Source organism: Phalaenopsis equestris, unplaced genomic scaffold (assembly GCF_001263595.1).
Source record: "Phalaenopsis equestris unplaced genomic scaffold, ASM126359v1 Scaffold001091, whole genome shotgun sequence".
Lineage (NCBI taxonomy): Eukaryota > Viridiplantae > Streptophyta > Magnoliopsida > Asparagales > Orchidaceae > Phalaenopsis > Phalaenopsis equestris.
Genome location: NW_018165530.1, coordinates 213,666 through 233,767, shown reverse-complemented (window position 1 = coordinate 233,767; position 20,102 = coordinate 213,666). Strand labels below are relative to the sequence as shown.

The 20,102-nt window shown below is 34.6% G+C and overlaps 1 protein-coding gene across 2 annotated transcripts; it reads left to right on the top strand.

The window, feature by feature from the left end:
• The first annotated feature begins 3,515 nt into the window (after nt 1-3,515).
• On the top strand, nt 3,516-20,049 carry LOC110033091 (protein NETWORKED 2B-like). 2 transcript variants are annotated; one of them, XM_020736958.1, is made up of 3 exons: nt 3,516-3,784; nt 3,899-4,021; nt 17,346-20,049. In XM_020736958.1, the coding sequence occupies exons 2-3, from the start codon at nt 3,928-3,930 to the stop codon at nt 19,811-19,813; spliced, it is 2,562 nt and encodes an 853-aa protein (XP_020592617.1). In that variant the 5' UTR covers nt 3,516-3,784; nt 3,899-3,927; the 3' UTR covers nt 19,814-20,049. The 2 variants fall into 2 exon arrangements, with proteins under 2 accessions (XP_020592617.1, XP_020592618.1); XM_020736959.1 differs by lacking the exons at nt 3,516-3,784; nt 3,899-4,021 and adding an exon at nt 4,536-4,562.
• The last annotated feature ends 53 nt before the right edge of the window (nt 20,050-20,102 follow it).

The window sequence follows — 20,102 nt, the reverse complement described above, 5'->3', positions numbered from 1 at the left end:
GTTCACGAACAACGAGCTAAATTGACAGCCCTAGTTGCCACCTTACCCTTGCATGAAAAGGGGTATGGTTATATTTTTGATCTGATATAAATGTAAAAAAATAAATTTTTGGTGTTAGATGTGTAAATATATAAGAATTGGATGGTTTGAATGTAGGAAAGCAACACAAAATTATTATGGCTGAAACAAAAAAAAAAATTTAAAATAAATAAATTATTTCTTTTATAATGAAAATTTAATCATTCAAAAACGACTGAAACAGTACCTATATAGAAGAAATTAAATTAAATTGGTTAAATTTAGCTTTTCTCAATTTATCTTCATCTTTTGTAAATATTTCCTCTCTATTAATCATTTTTATTTAACAACTTAAACATGATTATGTAAAATACAATAAGCTAATATTAGTTAGTGAATACTTTTGTTTTTAAACAACGATTTCGTGAAAGAAAAACAAAAAGGTCTTCTAGTTAAATGTACCTCATCAATGTAAAAGAATCAATCAACATTTTAATATTCAATTATGATCGATCAATAGTGTTATAGTACTCAATAATATCAGTAATATTTTTCATTTATATACACGAGTACCTTAGCGTCTCCAGCGAGAACTATATATATGAGAGAACAACATCAAAGCTAATATTACATGCTAGCAATATAAGGAGTCCATCTCATTCTTATTTTCATAACATTCAATATATATTATAATAGTTGAAATATGCAATAAATGGACATAATAATTTAATATGATCAAATGAACTTAAATATTAGAAAAAACATTTTGTTTAATCTTATAGTATAAAATCAATCTGAAAAAGTAATAGGATATATCAGATTTAGAAGAAATTGAATACTACTATAATTTAAAATTTCAAGTTTTTTTTTAAGGAAAGGCCAGATGTTGTTATACGAGACTCTAGCCACCCCTAATATGTTTAACAATTTAATTACCACTTCCTTAAAGCCAACTGTGTCAGAGGGGATTCGACCCCCCTGATCTAAGGGGTCTTATACCGTGGATGTCAACCAACAAGTTGGGGTATGCGGCACAAAAGCACGAGTATTTAACTTGAACTCAACTCGATTGTATAGCTTTTCTCTGGTAAAAAACCTATAATCAAATATTGAAATAATTTAAATCTTACTAATTACAATTAATTTGTTCTTTTTTACCTTTATAAATCATTATTTTATTTTAACGATTTTAAACTATCTTCAAATAATATTGTTGGTTACTTGCTGTTAATTTAATATCAAAAACTATCATGCTTTAATTTTCATGTTTCGTATAAGCAATTAAACTAGAATCCTAAATTAAAATCAAAGAAAAATAGGAGTTTTCCTATTCTTTACCCTTTCCTAAGTGTATAAAGAACCTAGGTTAACATAGCACTTGTTTCTTCCTGTCACCCTAGAAGCCTCCAAGTTATCCCCGCTAAAATCGTCTCCCTATATATTTGCACTAACCTCAAGACTACTTTTCTTTTACCCTAAAAATTAGTGTGGCAATCAATAGTTGATTGAAGCCATAACTCTCCTGGATCTTATGGGTTCACAACGAATTTTAAGACTACATCTGGCCAAATTACAATGTAAATGAAGTACAGATGAATTACCATCACATTCATTGTTGTAGCAAGATTCTAATTAAATTACTCCCTACAAATACTGCTAATTCATTACAAAAGGAAGGAAACAAGTAAACTACTTAGATCTCATGGAGAAAATCACAAAGCAAATCATCTTGTATGAAAACAAAGTTAACTATTATAAAATACTTCAATACAAGGCAACGTAAATACAAGAACTTATCTTTTCTTCCTTGAGAAATGAAAAAATGATCCACCACACATCGTTCACCTTGCAATCTCACAACAAATCTTTGCACGTCTAACACAATTTTAAGTTGAAACAGAGAAAACAATAAAGAGAACAATAAAAAACTCTCACTTTTCCTTGATATCCCTACACTCTATCTCCTTACTTGAACTCCCAAAAGTTTTTTCTCCTCGCCTCTAATGAATCTCTGCTCTAAAACCATCTTTTTTTACATGAAAAACCACTGGAAAAGTTGCCCATATGGTTCTGGCGCATAGGCGCCACCTTCTTTGTCGGCTGTTAAAACAACGGGCGCCTAAGTGCTAAGATGCGGCGTCATGACGCCAGCTTTTCTGAAAATTCTATGGGGTTCGGCGCCTAAGCACCAGAAGCTGGCGTATAGGCATCCGTTCAAGTCCAAATCTCCTTTGCTCCATTTGCTCCGTTTCACTCTGTTTTTGCTCCAGTTCGCTCCAATTGCTTAACATGTTATACCTGTATCAAAAAAATAAAAAATATATTTATTAAAGTGTAATGTCATAAAAAATAAGTATAAAATATAGGAGCAAAAATAACCTGTTTAAGGACATGTCAATTTACCAGATGCCACCGTTTATTACTTATTACCATTTAATTTGAATTCAATTATTTAAAACAGATATAGAATGTACCCTTTCCTTACATGTACTTGTATTCTCCAACATCTATAAATTGGAAGTCAAGACATTAATAAAGAGACCGACTTTTGGATTCTGTCGTTTTTTAGATTCTCAAATTTGGGGGTTCTTACATATGTCAATTCTCTCTTTGAATCTCTCATCTCACTTCTCTCTTTACAAGTTCTAACACTCGAGACGTGTTCACAAGAAGATAATCTGAAATTCAACAATAATTTTTTTTTATTAAGTGTTATGGGATATATAATATTTTCTTGTATTTTTTTGTAATTTATAGTATTTCAAGTATGTTAAATATTTATAAAATTTTATGGGGATGCAATTTATATACTTTTCGAAACAAACAAACCATTCATGCGCTTTAAAGCATTTCAAGGGATTGTTACATCATGGGCCTAGCTTTCCCAACTTACTATAACATATGTAAATCTCAAGTCAAAGTTGACTACTCTAAGCATATTCTAGCTTGAATATGACTTTTTTCTCATAAAGATAGATTCATGTTTTGAGGTTTTTTTTTTAATAATGATTTCTTTTAAAATATAAATGAGTAAAGATACTATGAAATGACAATGACACCCCTGTTGTTTTTTAATCGGCTGATACCTTATCGATCAACTACATGTTGTGGAGTTAACGGTTATTCGTTGTTTCTTCCTCCCACTAGCTGATTTTTTCCTGCGAGATACCTTAGTCGATTTACTAATAATCTCGATCGATCTTTGCGTCCTCGTTTCGTGTTCTACTACTCTAACCTTATCTGAGTTTTCAATTTGTCTGTCATTTAGGCCGAGCAATCGATTAACGCTCTGGCTCATTTGTCCATCTTATGGTTGGTTCACTCTAGATGGACAGCATTAGAAACATTTGAATTATACGACGTGTATTATAAAATTATAATAATTAATATAAATATTTCTGTGACATTTTTTTCTTATAAAAATTCAATAATTTATTACAAATGTTCGGGTTGGACGGGTTGCCCGGCTTCCCCCGACGTGGCCCGCACGCAGCTACTTCGGCCTCGTTCGCTCTTCTCGATCGCCTTTTCACGTATTTTTCCAATTATCTCAGCGACACTTACAGCGAAGCATACATCCCGCGGAAAGAAAAGCGGAAAGAAGCCGTCTGTCTCAGCGATGCCTCCTTTCCTCTTCTCCCTTCTTCTCCTTCTTCTCCTTATTCTCTATGCTCTTCTAGATTTTCATCTATTCCCACAACTACTGTCGGCGCTGTCTCCGCGTATCCATCTATTTTTAGCTATTTTCCGTTGGAATTCAGTTGAGGTGTGGATTGACTCTCTCTATCGAGATTCCGTTTTGTTTTTGTTTCACTTTTTTGGATGCTAATTTGCTGGAGTTTTTTTTTTCCATTTTGTGCGATCGGCGGGGGATTTATAGGGTTCGGGAGCGCGTGGCGGAGCAGCGAGATGTTGCGGAGGGCGGCGAGCAATGCGTACTCGTGGTGGTGGGCGAGTCATATCCGCACAAGTCAGTCCAAATGGCTCGAAAATATTCTCCATGGTGAGTTTTCGATATGCCGTCGAGTTTCTTCTCGTTCTCGCTCTTTTTTTTGTATGTTCGATGGCTGGGATGATGATCGTTCGGCTGTTTTGAAGATTGAAGATTGAGTTTCTCATGGGGAGCTTATATATGCATCTATTTCTTCAATTTTCTGCAATTTAATGAAGGGGCATGATGGATTGAGATCTACTCGATTTTGATTTTTTTCTTAGATAATGATTTTTATGGATTTTCTTAAGATATTTATACGGATTTATCAACTGTAAGCGTCAAATTGATGACCTCACGCAGTGGTCGGCGAGGAGTTGGGCTGCACTTTTTTTTTTAATGATTAATTTTTTTTTTAATTATTAAAAAAACAAAAAAAAAATAAAACAACTGTTAAGGTTCTCATTTAATATTTAATATCCATTTGATATGATATGTATGGTCTCCTTTGGATTTAGGTAATTTAATTCTGCTTTTTTAAAAACACAGGCCTAGTTTTACTCATCCAGATTATTCTGCCCTCTTCCTGCTCAAATCATGAGGGAAAGAAATTGTGGCTTATTGACGAAAACGCTCTTCTATATTTCTTTATTTTATGCTTATCTTACGCTTACAATCATAAGAAAGTGAAAACTTTCTTTTCTCTTTTCCAAAACTCCCAATCCGCATGTTGGAGTTTTTTGTGTTTTTTCTTAATATATCTGAATGATTTATGTTTTACTGGTCTATGTGTCTTTATCTGATTATTTCCAGACAAAAAGGGTATTCAAAGCTTTTGGTAGTGGAATTCAAACTAAAATAGGAAGGTTTTGATACTCTGAAACCGCAAATTTTAATCACATCTGATTTTAATTGAAGGGGTTAGGGAAAAATGGGGTTTCTTAGTGGATTCATGGTTCTTAAAGTAAGAAAAAAGAATGCTAGCTGTGCGAATTAGAGATTTGGAGTTATTATTGAATGTTTTAGCATTACTTTCCCGCCAAATAGAATAAAACAACTGGAGGTAATAAGGAATAGAGTTTTGATTGCTTAATGGATTAGATCAGAAACAACAAACAAGCAGCGTTAACCTTGTTTGGTGTATAAGGCCATGCTTAGCGAATAAGGTAGGTCTCAGTCATTCTCAGGAACGATTTTGTGATAGCATATAAGAGGGGAGTGTTAGCAGGTTTATTGAATATAAAAAAATAACAAGAATTTATATTGTTAAATGATTAACCATTGGACCAAGGATTTGAGTAAGGGAGATCGCAAAGCTGTCTTCAATATTGGATTTAATTTTCTTCTTAAAAAGCAAGGTCAGTTTTTTATGCTTTTTCCACAACAAGGAAATGTTTGATGAGGAAAAACATGAAGAGCTTTATGCATGAGCATGCCAATTGGAGAGAAGGAATGGGAGTTTAAAAAACTATGAAACGACCTTAATTTTACTCGACAAATTAAGTGTGGATATAGAGTTAAGGTCAATTCCAACCTTATTATTAGGTAGGGTAGTTTGATTCCATAGAATAGGACTAAATATTTATGAGTCTCTCTTATCATTGAAAAATTGAAGATTTCATCAGGTAATTCTTTAGGACATATTTGGAGAGAAAAACAAATCATATTCATTAAGAGATATAATTATTGTTAGAAGATATTATAAACTAAAATTGTACCCCCAAATTTTAAGAGTTTAGTTTTCTATGTTGCCAACTTTGTCATTAAGCTTGTCTAGAATGGGAGAGCAATTCTTAGTTTGAAGGCAGCCAACAAGGAGGCACAAGCTGAGCTATTTAAGTGGGAATAGCCCAAGGGTATTCCTAAGGTGTCACACAAACCAGTAGAATTCTCCATAGCTAAATAAAAACAAAATATAAATTTTTAAACATAATATGCAAGCCCATAGCATTGCATTATAATTTTTTTAAGATCTTTGGCAATTTAAATTTTTTGCTTTTTTTATGACTAAATGATGATGGCGTTTAGTTTCAAGCATATTATGAATGTAAATATGATATTCTAAATTTGTGTTTTTACAGTCTCAGAGCCTGTCTCCTATTTGGAGGCCTCTCTTATTCTATGATGCAATTTTAAGACTTACATGGTGGAGCAAAAGAGTTAACCTTTTGATTGAATGAAACCACACTCGAGAGGAGCAAAGCAATTTTATTTTTGGAAGCAAACTTTGCGAAGTACTATTTAGGGGAAGCATAGTTCGGTGGTCCAAAAACACAAAGATTCAGGATGGATTGATGTTTACATTAGTAGGCTATAGTTCAATAGGTTTACCCGAGAGAGCACTAATTGCAATATTAGAAGTGTAACGGTTTTATACATAAGGGAGGGGAAACAAAGAATCTTGGAAGATGAAGGGAGGGGTCGAGCCAAATGAACGAAAGAGGAAGAAGCAAGAAGATCGTGAAACTGAAGAAGAGGAGTTGAGGGGTCGTGAAACTGAAAGATGAAGGGAGAGAAAATGAACAGAACATAGCGGGAGAGAGAGGAAGTGAGTGGAGCTTAGGAAGACGGGGAGGCAAACTCACCTTTTAAGTCGCAGACTGACTTACCTGGAGCCGAGTGGCGAGGACAAAGTGAGAATTTGGGCAGAAGCAACGTCTTTGTCGAGCGGAGGAGACTACTTCGGTGACGAGTAGAGGAGAGGAAAAAAGTGTCCTGACACTCGCGACATCATCGAGCTTCGTGCGGGAGGGAGCTAAAGTTGAGCCCTCGTGCTTAGTAAGAAGAAGGGCAGGCAGGGGCTTCAACTGAGCTCTAGAAGGCGACGCCGCAGTTAAGCAAATGAGTACGCGAGTGCGGGAGAAGATTCTTCGTGCATAGTGACATTCGACACCGTGTGATCGAGTCGAAGAAGAAAGAGAAGGGATGAGAGTGCGTGAGCCAAGTCGGGCCGAGCCATTGAGAGAGGTAAGGCTTTAATTAAATGAATTAAGTATATTATAAATTATTAATAATAGGGTTTAATGAAATTAGGATTCAACTAATAGAAGTTTCACTTTTATTCGAGAAAGGATAGTGACAATAAAGAAAAAAAAAAGAATTTTGTTAAATTAATAAAATTAATATAAGTATTAATATCAATGATTAAACCTAAAGTTCAAGTATTGAAATCTTAATTAAATAATATAATGAAATTTGCTAATTGATAATTAAATTAATAATAATAATAATAATAATAATAAAATTTTGTAACTTAAATATTTTATATATTATAGGAGGCAACTTGGAGATGGTGACAAATACTAAAAGCAAAAAAAATCATCCCTGATTAAGGTGAGTGCTACTCCTAAGCAAAAGCTAGGTAATTTTTTTACTATGTAGCAAATAAGAATATAGTTCTAATATTTAAATATGAGATAATACGCAAGTAGACGTATTATTATCAAGTAATATGTAACTTTTAGATTAAGCCATGAATATCGAACTCACAGGGATAACGAACAATATGCAACTTACAAAACAAAGAAAATTAGATAATAAAATTTTACTTAGCAAAATATTCTTACTTAAACTCTAGATGCTATAATAGGAATGAAAATTCAATTCTTTTTGTAATGTTTGATAATTGAAAATAAAGTAAGCAACTAATTAACTTAACTAAATACTTGCAAGATAAAGACAATATAAATAAAATATATTTTTCCTTATCATGAATCAGTAAAAAATATAAGAATTATGTTATGGAAGTATTCTAATTGTGTTGTGTCAAATAGGAGCAATAATGTTCTTTACCCTTACTATAAATTCTATAAAGAACATTGACTAATTTATAGTTTGAATAGTTTTGAAGATGATTTAGGTAGGGAAGATACTAGCTCTCACTCTAGAGTTTCATCTTCTCCCTCCACCTGGGGGCTAACATATCGTATCAGAACATAAAATTATAAATCAAATTAGGGTTTTAGCCTGTCACTCTAAAGTCCTCTAATTCTACACCCTTCAAAGTTTATTTTCCTATTTATTTGCACTCAATCTCATAAACTACATTCTCATTCATGAAATCAAATGTGATTCATGAAATCAAATGTGATTCTTATCATTTGTTGACTGAGTCAATACAATCTCGCATCTTACATGTTCTCACAATAGGTATCAACATCTTAATTGTTCAAATCAAGAAATAAATGAAGTACAAGGTTTAAAATCACCACAACTTCTTCAAACATTAAAGTCTAATAGTTCACAAAACTTCATTTCAATACTTAATCACTTATAATTTTAAAGAAAAAGATAAAGAAAACTGTTTTAGAATTCATGGAGAAAATACAACCACACAAGTTTAAAAGTAGTAGTTATGCATACAAACAAGAAGTCTAAATGAAAATCAAATGTAGTCACAAAGATAAACACTTATCTCAAATCCTCTCCATCAATTATCTTGAAGTTTCTTTGAATTCTCTTCTTTCACTCACAATACAAACTAAAACTCAAAATAAAAAGAAAAGGTGACCGGCGGCAAGGACGATGGACGGTGGTGGCGGCAGTTACTTTGGATGGATGGATGATGATTGGCCGCCCCCCTCCTTTGATGATCCAAGTTTTCTTTAATAAAAATCTAAGGGGTGTTTTGGTGTCTTTTCAAAATGTGTCTCAATTTATTAAATCTTTTAGAATTTGCCTCCTTTCAAAAGCCAATTGAATGAATTTTCTTGTCTATGAATTATTTCTCACGTTTTTACCAAGGTTTGCTTCAAACACATTTTCAAAAATTCATCTAAATTTAATGAATCATCAAATAAATCATCAAATAACTACTTTTGGTGCTTAAGCGCAACTTAAGCGCAAGGTACCTGACGCTTAGGCGCGACTCTCTCTGTTTAACTAGCACGTAAGCGCCAGTCCTAGGCGCCTCAGTTCATTTTTGCATCTTTATTTTTGCTCCAAATTTATTTTTTTTCACTCATTTTATCATTTTTATTTATTTGATTGTACCTGAAAGAAAAACACATAAATATATTTCATTAAAACGCAATATCTAAAAAATAGGTATAAAAATGCGTATAAAAAGACTATATAATTTATGTGTATCAAGTACTCATGTTCTTATATTATAATGGCATTTTGCTTCTAGACCAAATACATTTATTGGTATTATCTTTGGTTATATTAAAATTATTGCAAGCTCGTGATTTTGAATTCTAGTGAATTTTGTTCATATTGTATGAATGATATGTGCATAGCATTATTTAAATGATTTATAAGTATGTTGTCTGATACATAAAACGAGAATGAAATATATTTCAGTAAATAATATTTTTTGATAGAACATTTGTATGTGCATGACTGACTATGATGGAGTCACTCATTGATGATACTAGTGGGGGAACACTAACGTATCCATGCACGTATATGAAAAATGATATTGATATTGAAGTATTTTAATTGGTATAAACTTTTAGATGGTGTTGCTGTGATGTTGTATAAATATGAAATGAATTTATATAGACTCTTTGAATAATATGTTAAATGTTTATATTGATTTATAATAAAACTTAATTGATATATATATATTATTTATTTCTTGTATTGTTGTAGTTTATGAGTATGCGTATTCGACTGACTTATTTGGTTCATTATTATTTTAAATTTAATTTTCTGGTTAATTAAGTGATTAAAAGATGAGTGACATATGAGAAAACGTTTATAGAAAATATTTCAAATGAGCGAATAATTTGTAGCAAGGTAAATCTAATTTTACTATTTTAATTTAATTTAATTTAATTAGTGGATATTCCATCTGTTAAATGAAAAATTAATATAGAAAATTTAATTCCCATCGTCTTACCGTTCGTTCTCATCTTGGTTAATTCCAAGGCCCGACTGGTTCATGACAAAAGTGATGTCAGAGTCGAAGGTTTAGGATTAATTAATTGAATATTGATGAAAGAGTCAATAGGATAATTATAAAAAAATTTAAATAAAAAACATTAAAGTTAACTTAAAGAAATAGTTATTATACATTCAAGTATAGTGATACACCTGAAATCATAGAAGAAGATTCGATAAAAAATGAAAAGGTGTGTCTACTATAAATATGAACGTGAATGTCTTCACCCAAATGATGACAGTAATGACTCAGCTAATTTAGGAGTTTAGATTGCAGCATAATGGAAGTGATATTATCGTTGTAGATACGTACTTGAAGATATTTCAAGATCTGCATCCACTGTTGTTCAAGGGAATTGAAAACTTAATTGAAGCGGAGAACTGGCTAATATGAAAATAGAGAAGATACTAGATAGCATGACTTGCCCGGAGGAAAGAAGAATTCGATTGTCGACATTTGTGTTGGATGGAGAAGCAAAAAGGTGGTGACATGGGTAGTATCAGGACAGGTTATGGGTCATATCCAGCACAATGGTTAGTTGGGAGGAATTCATGAAGCTATTCATAGAATGGTTTGTACCTCTATTCGTTCGACGACAGATGCAGGATAGGTTCATTAAGTTGAGGCAAGTAGAGAAAAGAGTTATGCAGTAGGAAGTAGTAATTCACTGCACTATCGAGGTATGCGCCACAACAGATCACTACTACAGAAGAAAAGTGTTATATATGTCTTTCGAAATTATATGATTATATCAAACAGCCATTGGTGCTTTTAGAAATCGATGAATACTCGATATTAGTGGAACGGGCTAGAGGAGTGAAGATCGACTATCTGCTTAATCAGAAATATAAGGAGATACTCAAGAGGAAAACTGCAGAAGAACATGTAGATCACTTAGAAGGATCCAATGAGAAGAAGTCCAAGAATAATTGGGTGGAGTTAGTAGAGGCATGACTCCGGGTAATAGAGCAACTCGTGTCAAATGCAGAAGACAATATAAATGTGAATGTTTGATTGGCTCTAATACTTGTTATTAATGTCGTCAGTCTATTCATATAGCAAAATATTGTCTATCTCTTGGATAGAAAAGCGTTGAGTCCAGAAATTCGGTAGAGTTCCTTCACAGTAGTCTGTAGGCGGACATAAAAAAAGATAGTCTATAGCTTCAGCTCCGACCCAAGGTCAATCAAGACAACCTGTTCGACCTCGGGTATATTTCCTCACTCGTAGTAAGTCTGAAGAACCTATTGTTGCTGATGGTGGTGAGGTCTGATTAGTTTGGTGTTTTCTTAGCATGTTCTCGTGCTTCAATATCTGTGTTTGAAGTATCTGTGTTTCGAAGTATGTTTTCTTACCTTTACAGTGATTACTTTTCATGAATGACCCTAGCTTCGTGGATAGCTACTATTGATTTTCTTAAGGTCTATTTATAAATTTCGAGAATGAAATTTTTGTAAGTGGGGAAGATTGTAACTGTTTTGTACATAAGGGAAGAGAAAGAAAGAATCATGGAAGAGGAAGGGAGGGGTCGAGTCAAATGAATGGAAAGAGGAGAAGAAGCGAGAAGATCATGAAACCGAAGTAGGGGAATTGAGGGGTCCTTAAACTGAACGAGGAAGGGAGAGGAAATGAACAAAACATAGCGGGAGAGGAAGTGAGTGGAGCTCAGAAAGTCGGAGAGGCAAACTCACCTATTTGAGTCGAAAACCAACCTACCTGGAGCCGAGCAGCAAGGATAAAGTGAGAATTTGGGCAGAAGCGGCGTCTCTGTCTAGCGGGGGAGGAGACTGCTTCGGTGACAATAGAGGAGAGGTAGAAGGTGTCATGTTGAGACGCTCTCGCAACAGAGGGCTTCAACCGAGCCTTGACAAAGAAGGCGGCACCGCAGTTGAGCAAAGGAGTTGGCGAGTGCGAAAGAAGATTCTTCGCACACAGTAACATTCTTTCATGTGTGATCGAGCCAAAGAAGAAGAAAGGGAAGGGTCGGAGCATGAGCCGAGTCGAGTCGAGTCTTTGCGAGAGGTGAGGGTTTTAATTAAATGAACTAAGTATATTATATATTATTAATAATAGGGTTTAATGAAATTGGGATCCAACCTAGAGAAGTTTCACTTTGATTCTAGAAAGGGTAGTGACAGTAAAGAAAAATAAAGAATTTTCTTAAATTAATGAAATTGTTATAAGTATTAATTTCAATGATTAAGCCTAAAGTTCGAGTATTGAAAATCTTAATTAAATAATATGATGAAATTTGCTAATTGATAATTAAGTTAATAATAATAATAATAATAATTGAGTAACTTGAATATTTTTTATTTTATAGGTGGTAACTTGGAGGTGGTGACAAACATTAAAAACAAAGAAAATCATTTGTGATTAAGATGAGTACTCATGTTCTTATATTATAGTGATATGTTGTGTTTTCTAGGCTAAATGTATTTATTGATACTATTTTTTTGGTTATATTGAAATTACTGTAAGTTTGTGATTTTGAATTCTAGTGAATTTTTGTTCATATTTGTATGAATGATATGTGCACAATATTTTTTAAATGATTTATAAATATGTTGGCTGATACACAAATGAGAATGAAATATATTTTAGTAGATAATGATTTTGATAAAATTCTTGTATATGCATGACTGATTATGATGTAGTCCCCTCTTAATGGTACTAGTGGGGGAACACTAAGATACTCGTGCACGTATATGAAAAAAGATATTGATATTGAAGTATCTTAATTGATATAAACTTTTAGACAGTGTTCTTGTGACGAATGTATAGATATGAAATGATCTTGATATGATATTGATATAGATTTTTTGAGTAACATGTTAAATGTTTATTTTGATTTATAAAAAAGCTTAATTGGAAACTAAGATGAATGAAACGACAGTGCAATAACATAATAAGACATTCAATGACTCGAGATAAGCTACAACTCCTGAGAGTTGTTTTCTCACCATTCGTGCTCTTCTTTTGGAAGTAGTAAAGTTTAACTACCCACTTAGCAGTTCTAATCATCCTTTCCGAACGATGATCCTGAAAAATAGAATCATCAGAAGAGAAATTAGCAACACAGTTAATATCATTTGTCAATTTGTTGATATTTACCAAGCTACATTGCAACAAAGGAACATGTAGCACAAATTCCAGAGTTAGACTGGTCATTAGTACAGCCAATCCTTTACTAGCAATAGAACTATAAGAGCCTTCGACAATTCTGATAATATCTTTCCCTGAGCATGGATATTAAGTTGAGAAAATTTGCAAACATCCAGTCTTGTGATCCGTTGCACCTGAATTAACAATCCATTGACTAGAGGAGGAAAAAACCCTGAAGCCATAGGTAGAATGCCCTGTCGGATGTGGGGGTAGATGCACTCGCAGAAAATTGATTGGCTCAAAGTGGTTTGATCAATTGTTCCATTTGGTTTTTCAGGGATTCAGAGGATTCTGGGATGTTCTGGGTAGGAATTGGTTGAAGCATGATAGATTCAAACATCGTCTTGAGGCCCTTGGTAGCAGAGGATTTGGATGAATATTTGTTTGTCGGTTTGTTGTGAAGCTTCAAACTCTTGTCCTGAGTGTGATTGGGTTTGTGACAGTAATCACAAGTGGGGTGACCGACACAAGGGGGGATGGAAGAGGGTTGAGCACGATTTGAGATCAAGGCAGACGATTTAGCTGAAGGAGGAGAAGTTTCAAGCATGACAAGTCTCCGGCTCTCTTCCCAACGACACTCAGTGAAGGCAGCTCGAGCAGAGGGAAGAGGGTCCAGACCAAGAATACAACCTCAGACTCGCCAAGGTCTTTGTTAAGGCCAACCAAGAATTGAAACATTCGATCCTTTTCTATAATCTTCTAGAAGAGAGAAAGACCGGCCGGAGAATCCCATGTTTAGTCGTATTACAGGTCGCACTCTATCCATAGTGCAACAAAGTCATTATTGTACTGGTCACGGTCATTGACCCTGTTTTGTCTTCCAGATTTTCTTAGACATCTCATAGAGTTGGTCAAAGTTTCCTACTCTGAGTTGGTATCACGGACAACCGTCCAGAGGACACTAACTGAAGAGAGAAACATATTTGAATGATCAATTGACGTTTTCATAGAGTTGATCAGCCATGACATGACCATGGAGTTCTCTACTTCTCAAGCTCCATAAGTTGGGTCAGTTTTGGAGGCTCATGAACCATACTTGTGAGGTAACCAAACTTTTTACGTCCTTTGATGACCAAAAATACTGCTTGGGATTATTGGAGAAAGTTACTGTCGTTTAGTTTATGGGTTCTGTTTAAGAAATTCATGTTGGTTTCCAATCCTCCGGTCTGCAGCGGAGTGTAAATGGGAGTTGATCCTCGGTGGAATCAAGAATACATTCTGAAAGTGGTTCAGAGTTGGAGGAATCTACTATAATTTCGACTGAGCCAAAGGAGATGTTAAGATTTTGATCATTGATTAATTCTGGTAGGGTTACGGCAAAAGAAAGCTGCATGTAGAAGGAAGGCCAGCTGTTTGTTAGAGCCCAAGGCTGAGGATCAGCGGCAGGAATAGTTCACGATTGGCAGGAATTCACATATAAATGAATTCTGAAAAACTGCACTAAGAAAATGGCAGGAAAAAAAAATTGCAGATCTGTGGAAAATTGCAGATTTGGAGAAACGGCAGGAAGAAAATTGTAGATCTGTGGAAATCGGCAGGATGAATTCTGCAGGCAGAAGACCTGCAGGTGGCGAATGGCTTGGATGGGACCTCTAGGGTTAGAGCCATGATTCTGATATTATGTTGAATTGGTGATCAAGGCAGCATATTTCTCATTGATACATTTCTCATTGATACAAAGAAGGGTATTTAAACTCAATTACGATGGACTCAAATAAGGAAAGAAATAAAAAACAGAATAAATATAAAAAGGAAACTACATAATACAGAATAAGGGGAATTAATAAATAATAAGGGTTATGGAAACCTAATACACATCTAATACATAATAATTGTGTGTTGTATATGTAATGCCCTTTATTTTTCTTGACAAGTCAACCTCTGCTTTTACCCAACTGAGCTGAGCTTATTTATTTTGGTGTTTGACTGGTTTATTGAAGAAACTGTCCATTTTGGCCTTTGACATATATGATGGGAAAGTGCCTGCAGGCCTTTAAAATCCTCTGACCTTGAACTCATCAGTACGAGCTCAAGCGCAGAAACTTTGCTGTTTATAAATTGGGAGAACTGTTGCTAACAGGGGTTTGTATCCTCAGCTGGATGTTTTTTTGCTTTTTTTTTTAATAGTTTTATTTAAGATTCCTGGATCCCTGCCGTTATATTTTGGAGGAGCTCGGCCTGTGTATATACAAGATACACATATTTCATTGGCTAAAGCCAAAAACTAGCCACAGAGACATTATTTTCTTTTAATTAAGATATTATGTTCATACCGTTTGAATGTTTTGGTGTCACTGGTGATGCTTTCCTGAATAGATTTAGTCTGCTTTATCTTTTCATATGCTGTAAAGGTACCGAGGGTATCAAATGCGCTCATCATTATCATGATCATTAGAATTTTGGAATCATCATTTTTCATTCATTCTTATTTAGTCTGATAAATTTTCTGAACAGCATATATTCATTTAACTTTAGATCATCCCCTCCTTCCTAATCCTCTCTAACTAATTTTTATCATAGATGTTAAAGCCATGAATTTTATACCTTTTAAAAATGTAAAAAAGAATTAATGTAAGATTAAGCCAACCTTATCTATAACATGCAAAGGCATGATTAGTGGAAGCTTTACTGTTTACTGGTTCCTGTCATGGGACATTACTCGCTAACTTCACAGAATGATGCCTTGATCTTCTATCAGCTATCGGCTGCTTATATTTAAGGACGTTTAATAGCACTTTGAAGGATTGCATCTCCTGTTAACCAATACAATAAATGTTACTGCTGAAGCCATAGAAATGGTTTTTTATTGTCTCAAATTGCCCTGCTCATTGTCCCATCTAACTCTTGGGCTTGTCTTCCCAACACACTGAGCTCAAGCCTATTATTCATGCTGATGCAGGGGCTGCTAGGGACAGCTGTAGACTTTTATAAAGTTGGTTATAAAGCAGTGGCAAGGAAAACTACTTAAAATATTGTGGCATGAATTATAAATATTTATTTTTTTCAAAAAGCCACAACAACTTTCTTACAGCCTATGTAGTTGGAAAAAACTGCTCGCCCAACAAAAATTTTAGAAAGCAATTCCCAAATAGAATTATGATGGCAGTCTAAAACACAATTTAGATAGAAAGCTGCCCAAATTGAACTGTAGTCTCACCAAAGCCTATTATTAGTTGACATAGATCCATGGTGATTCTGGTGCTCAATTATGGCTTCTAAAATCCCTTGTTCAGTGAATGATGGCTGCTTTTAGGATAATGCGACTTTGAGTATGATGGTGAAGCTTTCAAGACTTCTTGCCATAAGGTTTACCATAGGTGACATATTGGTGATGTTTAATAAACCGGACCTAAGGTTCTCTAATTGTTATATATAGAATGGTTGAAAGAACTCACAAATGTTCATTTTATGAGCTGCTGGTTTAGGAAGGGTATGGCTTGATCTTTGCATTTCATGTGAACATATTCTGATTTTCTTGGCCGACTCTTTTATTTAGGGGTGTGCAATCAGTTAATGTGGATGAATTGGTTCACAAGTTACTCAAGCCGAATGAAATCAAAATATATAATTTACAAAAACCGAACTGATCAAATTTTTGTTAAAATTAATCCAAATTGAACCGAAATATAATTTGGTTTAATCAGTTAGATTTGGAGAAAACCAAAATTTAGCAATTGCCTAAGATTATTAAAAGCTAAAGTTTTATTTTAAAATTAAAAAATAATTATTTCTCTTTCTTTTCTCTTCATCCTTTTAAATTAAAAATTCAAACTAATCTAAAATAAATGTCATATGCTCCGTTTTTTTTCCTAAATGAATTTAATTTCCTAATAATAATATTATTCGGTTTTTCGGTTTCCTTGGTTTAATGGATATTAAAACCAAACCAAAAACTAAATATTAAAATTTTTAAAACAAAAAACTGAATTGTCATTTTAAAATCAAACCAACTCAATCAAATGAGCTTAGTTTAGTTTGATTTTGGCCAAATAATGCTCACCCCTACTTTCTTTCTTGGTTCCTACTGTTAAGGTTATGCCCTACGTAATATTTGTCTCTATTTAAGCTTAGATGAAGATCATACTCCTCTTTAACATGCTGGTGGTAAGCTGGATTGCTTACTAACTATATTTTGCTGCGTGTAAATAGATTAAACATGTTTGTGAATCATGATGAACCTTTTTCCAGCAATCAGTTAATGACTTATTTTTTAACCAGTTTATGGAGCCAGTTTTAAGTCAGTTTTATGTAAAAGCTTTAAGCTATGGTGTTCCTCAAGTTTGCTAGTCCTTTTCAACGGCCTGTTTTTATTTATAAAATGAGTCTTTTTTGTTTTGGCTGCAGAAATGGATGACCGAGTTAAGTCAATGCTCAAGATTATTGAAGAGGATGCGGATTCCTTCTCAAAGAAGGCAGAGCTGTACTTCAAGAAGAGACCAGAGCTCATAAAGTTTGTGGAAGAGACTTACAGAGCATATAGAGCATTAGCTGAAAGATATGATCACATTTCAGGGGAGTTGCACAAGGCCAACCACACCATAGCTACAGCTTTTCCAGACCAGGTGCAGTTTGACGTCCAAGATGAGGATGATAATCATTTACCTAAAGCATTGACAGCTTTAGACTTTGGTAGATTAAATAGGCTAGCAATAGATATCTCTCAGGACAACTTAAGCAACAAAAATGGAAATCCATTCTTTGATGAGCCTCATATTCCTCCCAAGATTGATAGAAGCCGAGTACCAGAAGAGATAGACAGGATTCAGAAGGAAATTTTGGTTCTCCAGACTGAGAAGGAATTTATCAGAAGTTCTTATGAAAATGCAGTCTCCAGATATCAGGAGATTGAAAGACACATAGTATCAATGCAAGAGGAACTTAATCTTCTGCAAGATGAGTTTGGCAAAAGTGTGGTAATTGAAGATGATGAAGCACGCACTCTGATGGCTACCGCTGCCCTTAGATCCTGTGAGGATACCTTACTCAACTTGCAGGAAAATCAGAAAAGATCAGCAGAATTCACAAGAATGGGATCAAGGAGAATAATGATGGCTAAAGAGAAGCTTAAATCTTTCAAGAAAGACCAAGGAGAGATCAAACTAATCCCTGAAGAAAGTGAAGATATAAATTCGGATGGTGCCACCAAGGAAGAAGTTCCCCAACAAAATCAGGCTCTTGTTCAGATTGGTGCTGACATGTCTCTGGTTGAACTTGCAGAGAAGATTAATGACCTTGTAAACAAAGTCATTAGTTTAGAACTTACAACTACTTCACAGAATGCTCAAATAGAGAGCCTAAGAACCGAAACTGATGAGCTTCACAAGCATGTGGAGAGTTTAGAAGAGGAGAAGTTGACTTGGATGGAGGCCTCAGGTAGTTTGAGTGATAGATTAAAGCAAAATGAGGAGGAATTGCAGAAAATCCAGGATGTTAAAAAATTTTCCAATGGTGCTGATGTTTATGTTTCCACAAGTTTGGAAGATGCTCCTCTTGACACTGCTTATAATTCAGAGAAACTGCAGGATCCCAAGCTTAAAGAGGCTAATATTGCATTCATTTCTCAAGAGAAAGAGAACAATATTTTCAACATGGAACCTCAAATTCCTCGAGATAAGGAAACCAAAGGGATGCATGAAGAGGATGGTTCAGTCCATGCAAATATGGATTGTTCCGCTCAGTTAAGTAGAGAATCTGGGTCTCAGTCTTTTCAGCAAGATGATTCTCTCAATTTGCTACAGCCTTTGTTGAATGGTGTGGAAGACAAGGAAAAGATCTTGTTGGCAGAGTACACATCCATCCTTCGTAACTATAAACAACTAAAGAAAAAGCTTTCTGAAGTTGAGAAGAAAAATCAAGATTACGTTTTAGGAACAAAAGCACAATTAGAAGAGTTAAAGAAGGCTAATGAATTCAAAGACGAGGAACTTAGATCAATGAAGCAAATGCTCAGCAAACAGAAAAGGATCCGAAATGAAAATGAGCTTGAAATTTTGAATGAGGAGAAGGCCTCAAGTCTTACAGGCTCTATAATGTCTGAAAGCTCATCTTCCCAAATCACAGTGAAAAAGGACTTAGCATATGAAGCTACAGATACATGGCAAGCCACTACTCATGTTGAGGAAAACTTTCGAAGAGAAATTGATGCACTGCTTGATGAGAACTTGGATTTCTGGCTACGGTTCAGCTCTTTTTTCCAACAATTGCAGAAATTTCAATTTGAGTTCGATGATCTTCAGGCTGCATTTAAAAAACTGAGTGGGAGAAATTCTGATGATGGCAGTGGCAGTGTTCCTTCAGATTCTGAACCAATTGACAAGCAACTGAGAGACTTAAAGACTGAGCTGCAAGTATGGTTGGAACAGAACGATTTGCTGAAAGGAGAATCCCAAACTAGATTCAACTCTCTGTGCAACATACAGGAGGAGATATCAGCTGCTCTTGCTTCAAGTTTGGAATCTGATGGAGTCCAGTTATCTCCCTTTCAGGCAGCAAAATTTCAAGGAGAGGTCTCAAACATGCAACGTGAGAATAACAAAGTTGCTGCTGAATTGCAAGCTGGTCTGGATCATGTCAAGGGCCTTCAGACTGAAGTTGACAAGATCTTGTTTGAGTTTCATAAGAAATTTGAACTTTTGGGTTCTCCGGTAAGCAGGCACCATAGCAGACCCTTCAGGCATTTTCCATCAAAAGCTCATATTCCACTGCGTAATTTTCTCTTTGGGGCCAAGCCTAAGAAGAAACCATCTATATTTCGATGTGTGAATCCAGCATATCAGAAGCAATACAGTGATCTTTCTTCAGCATTTCGTTAGGTTGGTTCTAGTATGTAACCTTCTTCTCTTTGTAGTTGTACATCTTTAGAAACTGCTTGGTAAGTTTTGATATGATGCCTAAATCATGACTCCATAGAAAACATTTCTTATATATACATATATATACATATATAAATATTATTTAAAAGGGTGGTATTTGAGAATACCGGTCCCCATATGTGCTATCCATTTTCGTAAGGATCGAAATCGGGTCAGAGGGGTCTTACGACGGACATTGCAGCTACTTACCAGCTTCTATATATATATATATATATATAGGGGAGTTGCA

Bases quoted from the DNA above. Each gene is read 5' to 3' on its own strand.
- LOC110033091 (XM_020736958.1), top strand. From the start codon at position 3,928: ATGTTGCGGAGGGCGGCGAGCAATGCGTACTCGTGGTGGTGGGCGAGT. The intron at 4,022-17,345 runs GTGAGTTTTCGA...TTTTGGCTGCAG, and splicing joins GCTCGAAAATATTCTCCATG to AAATGGATGACCGAGTTAAG.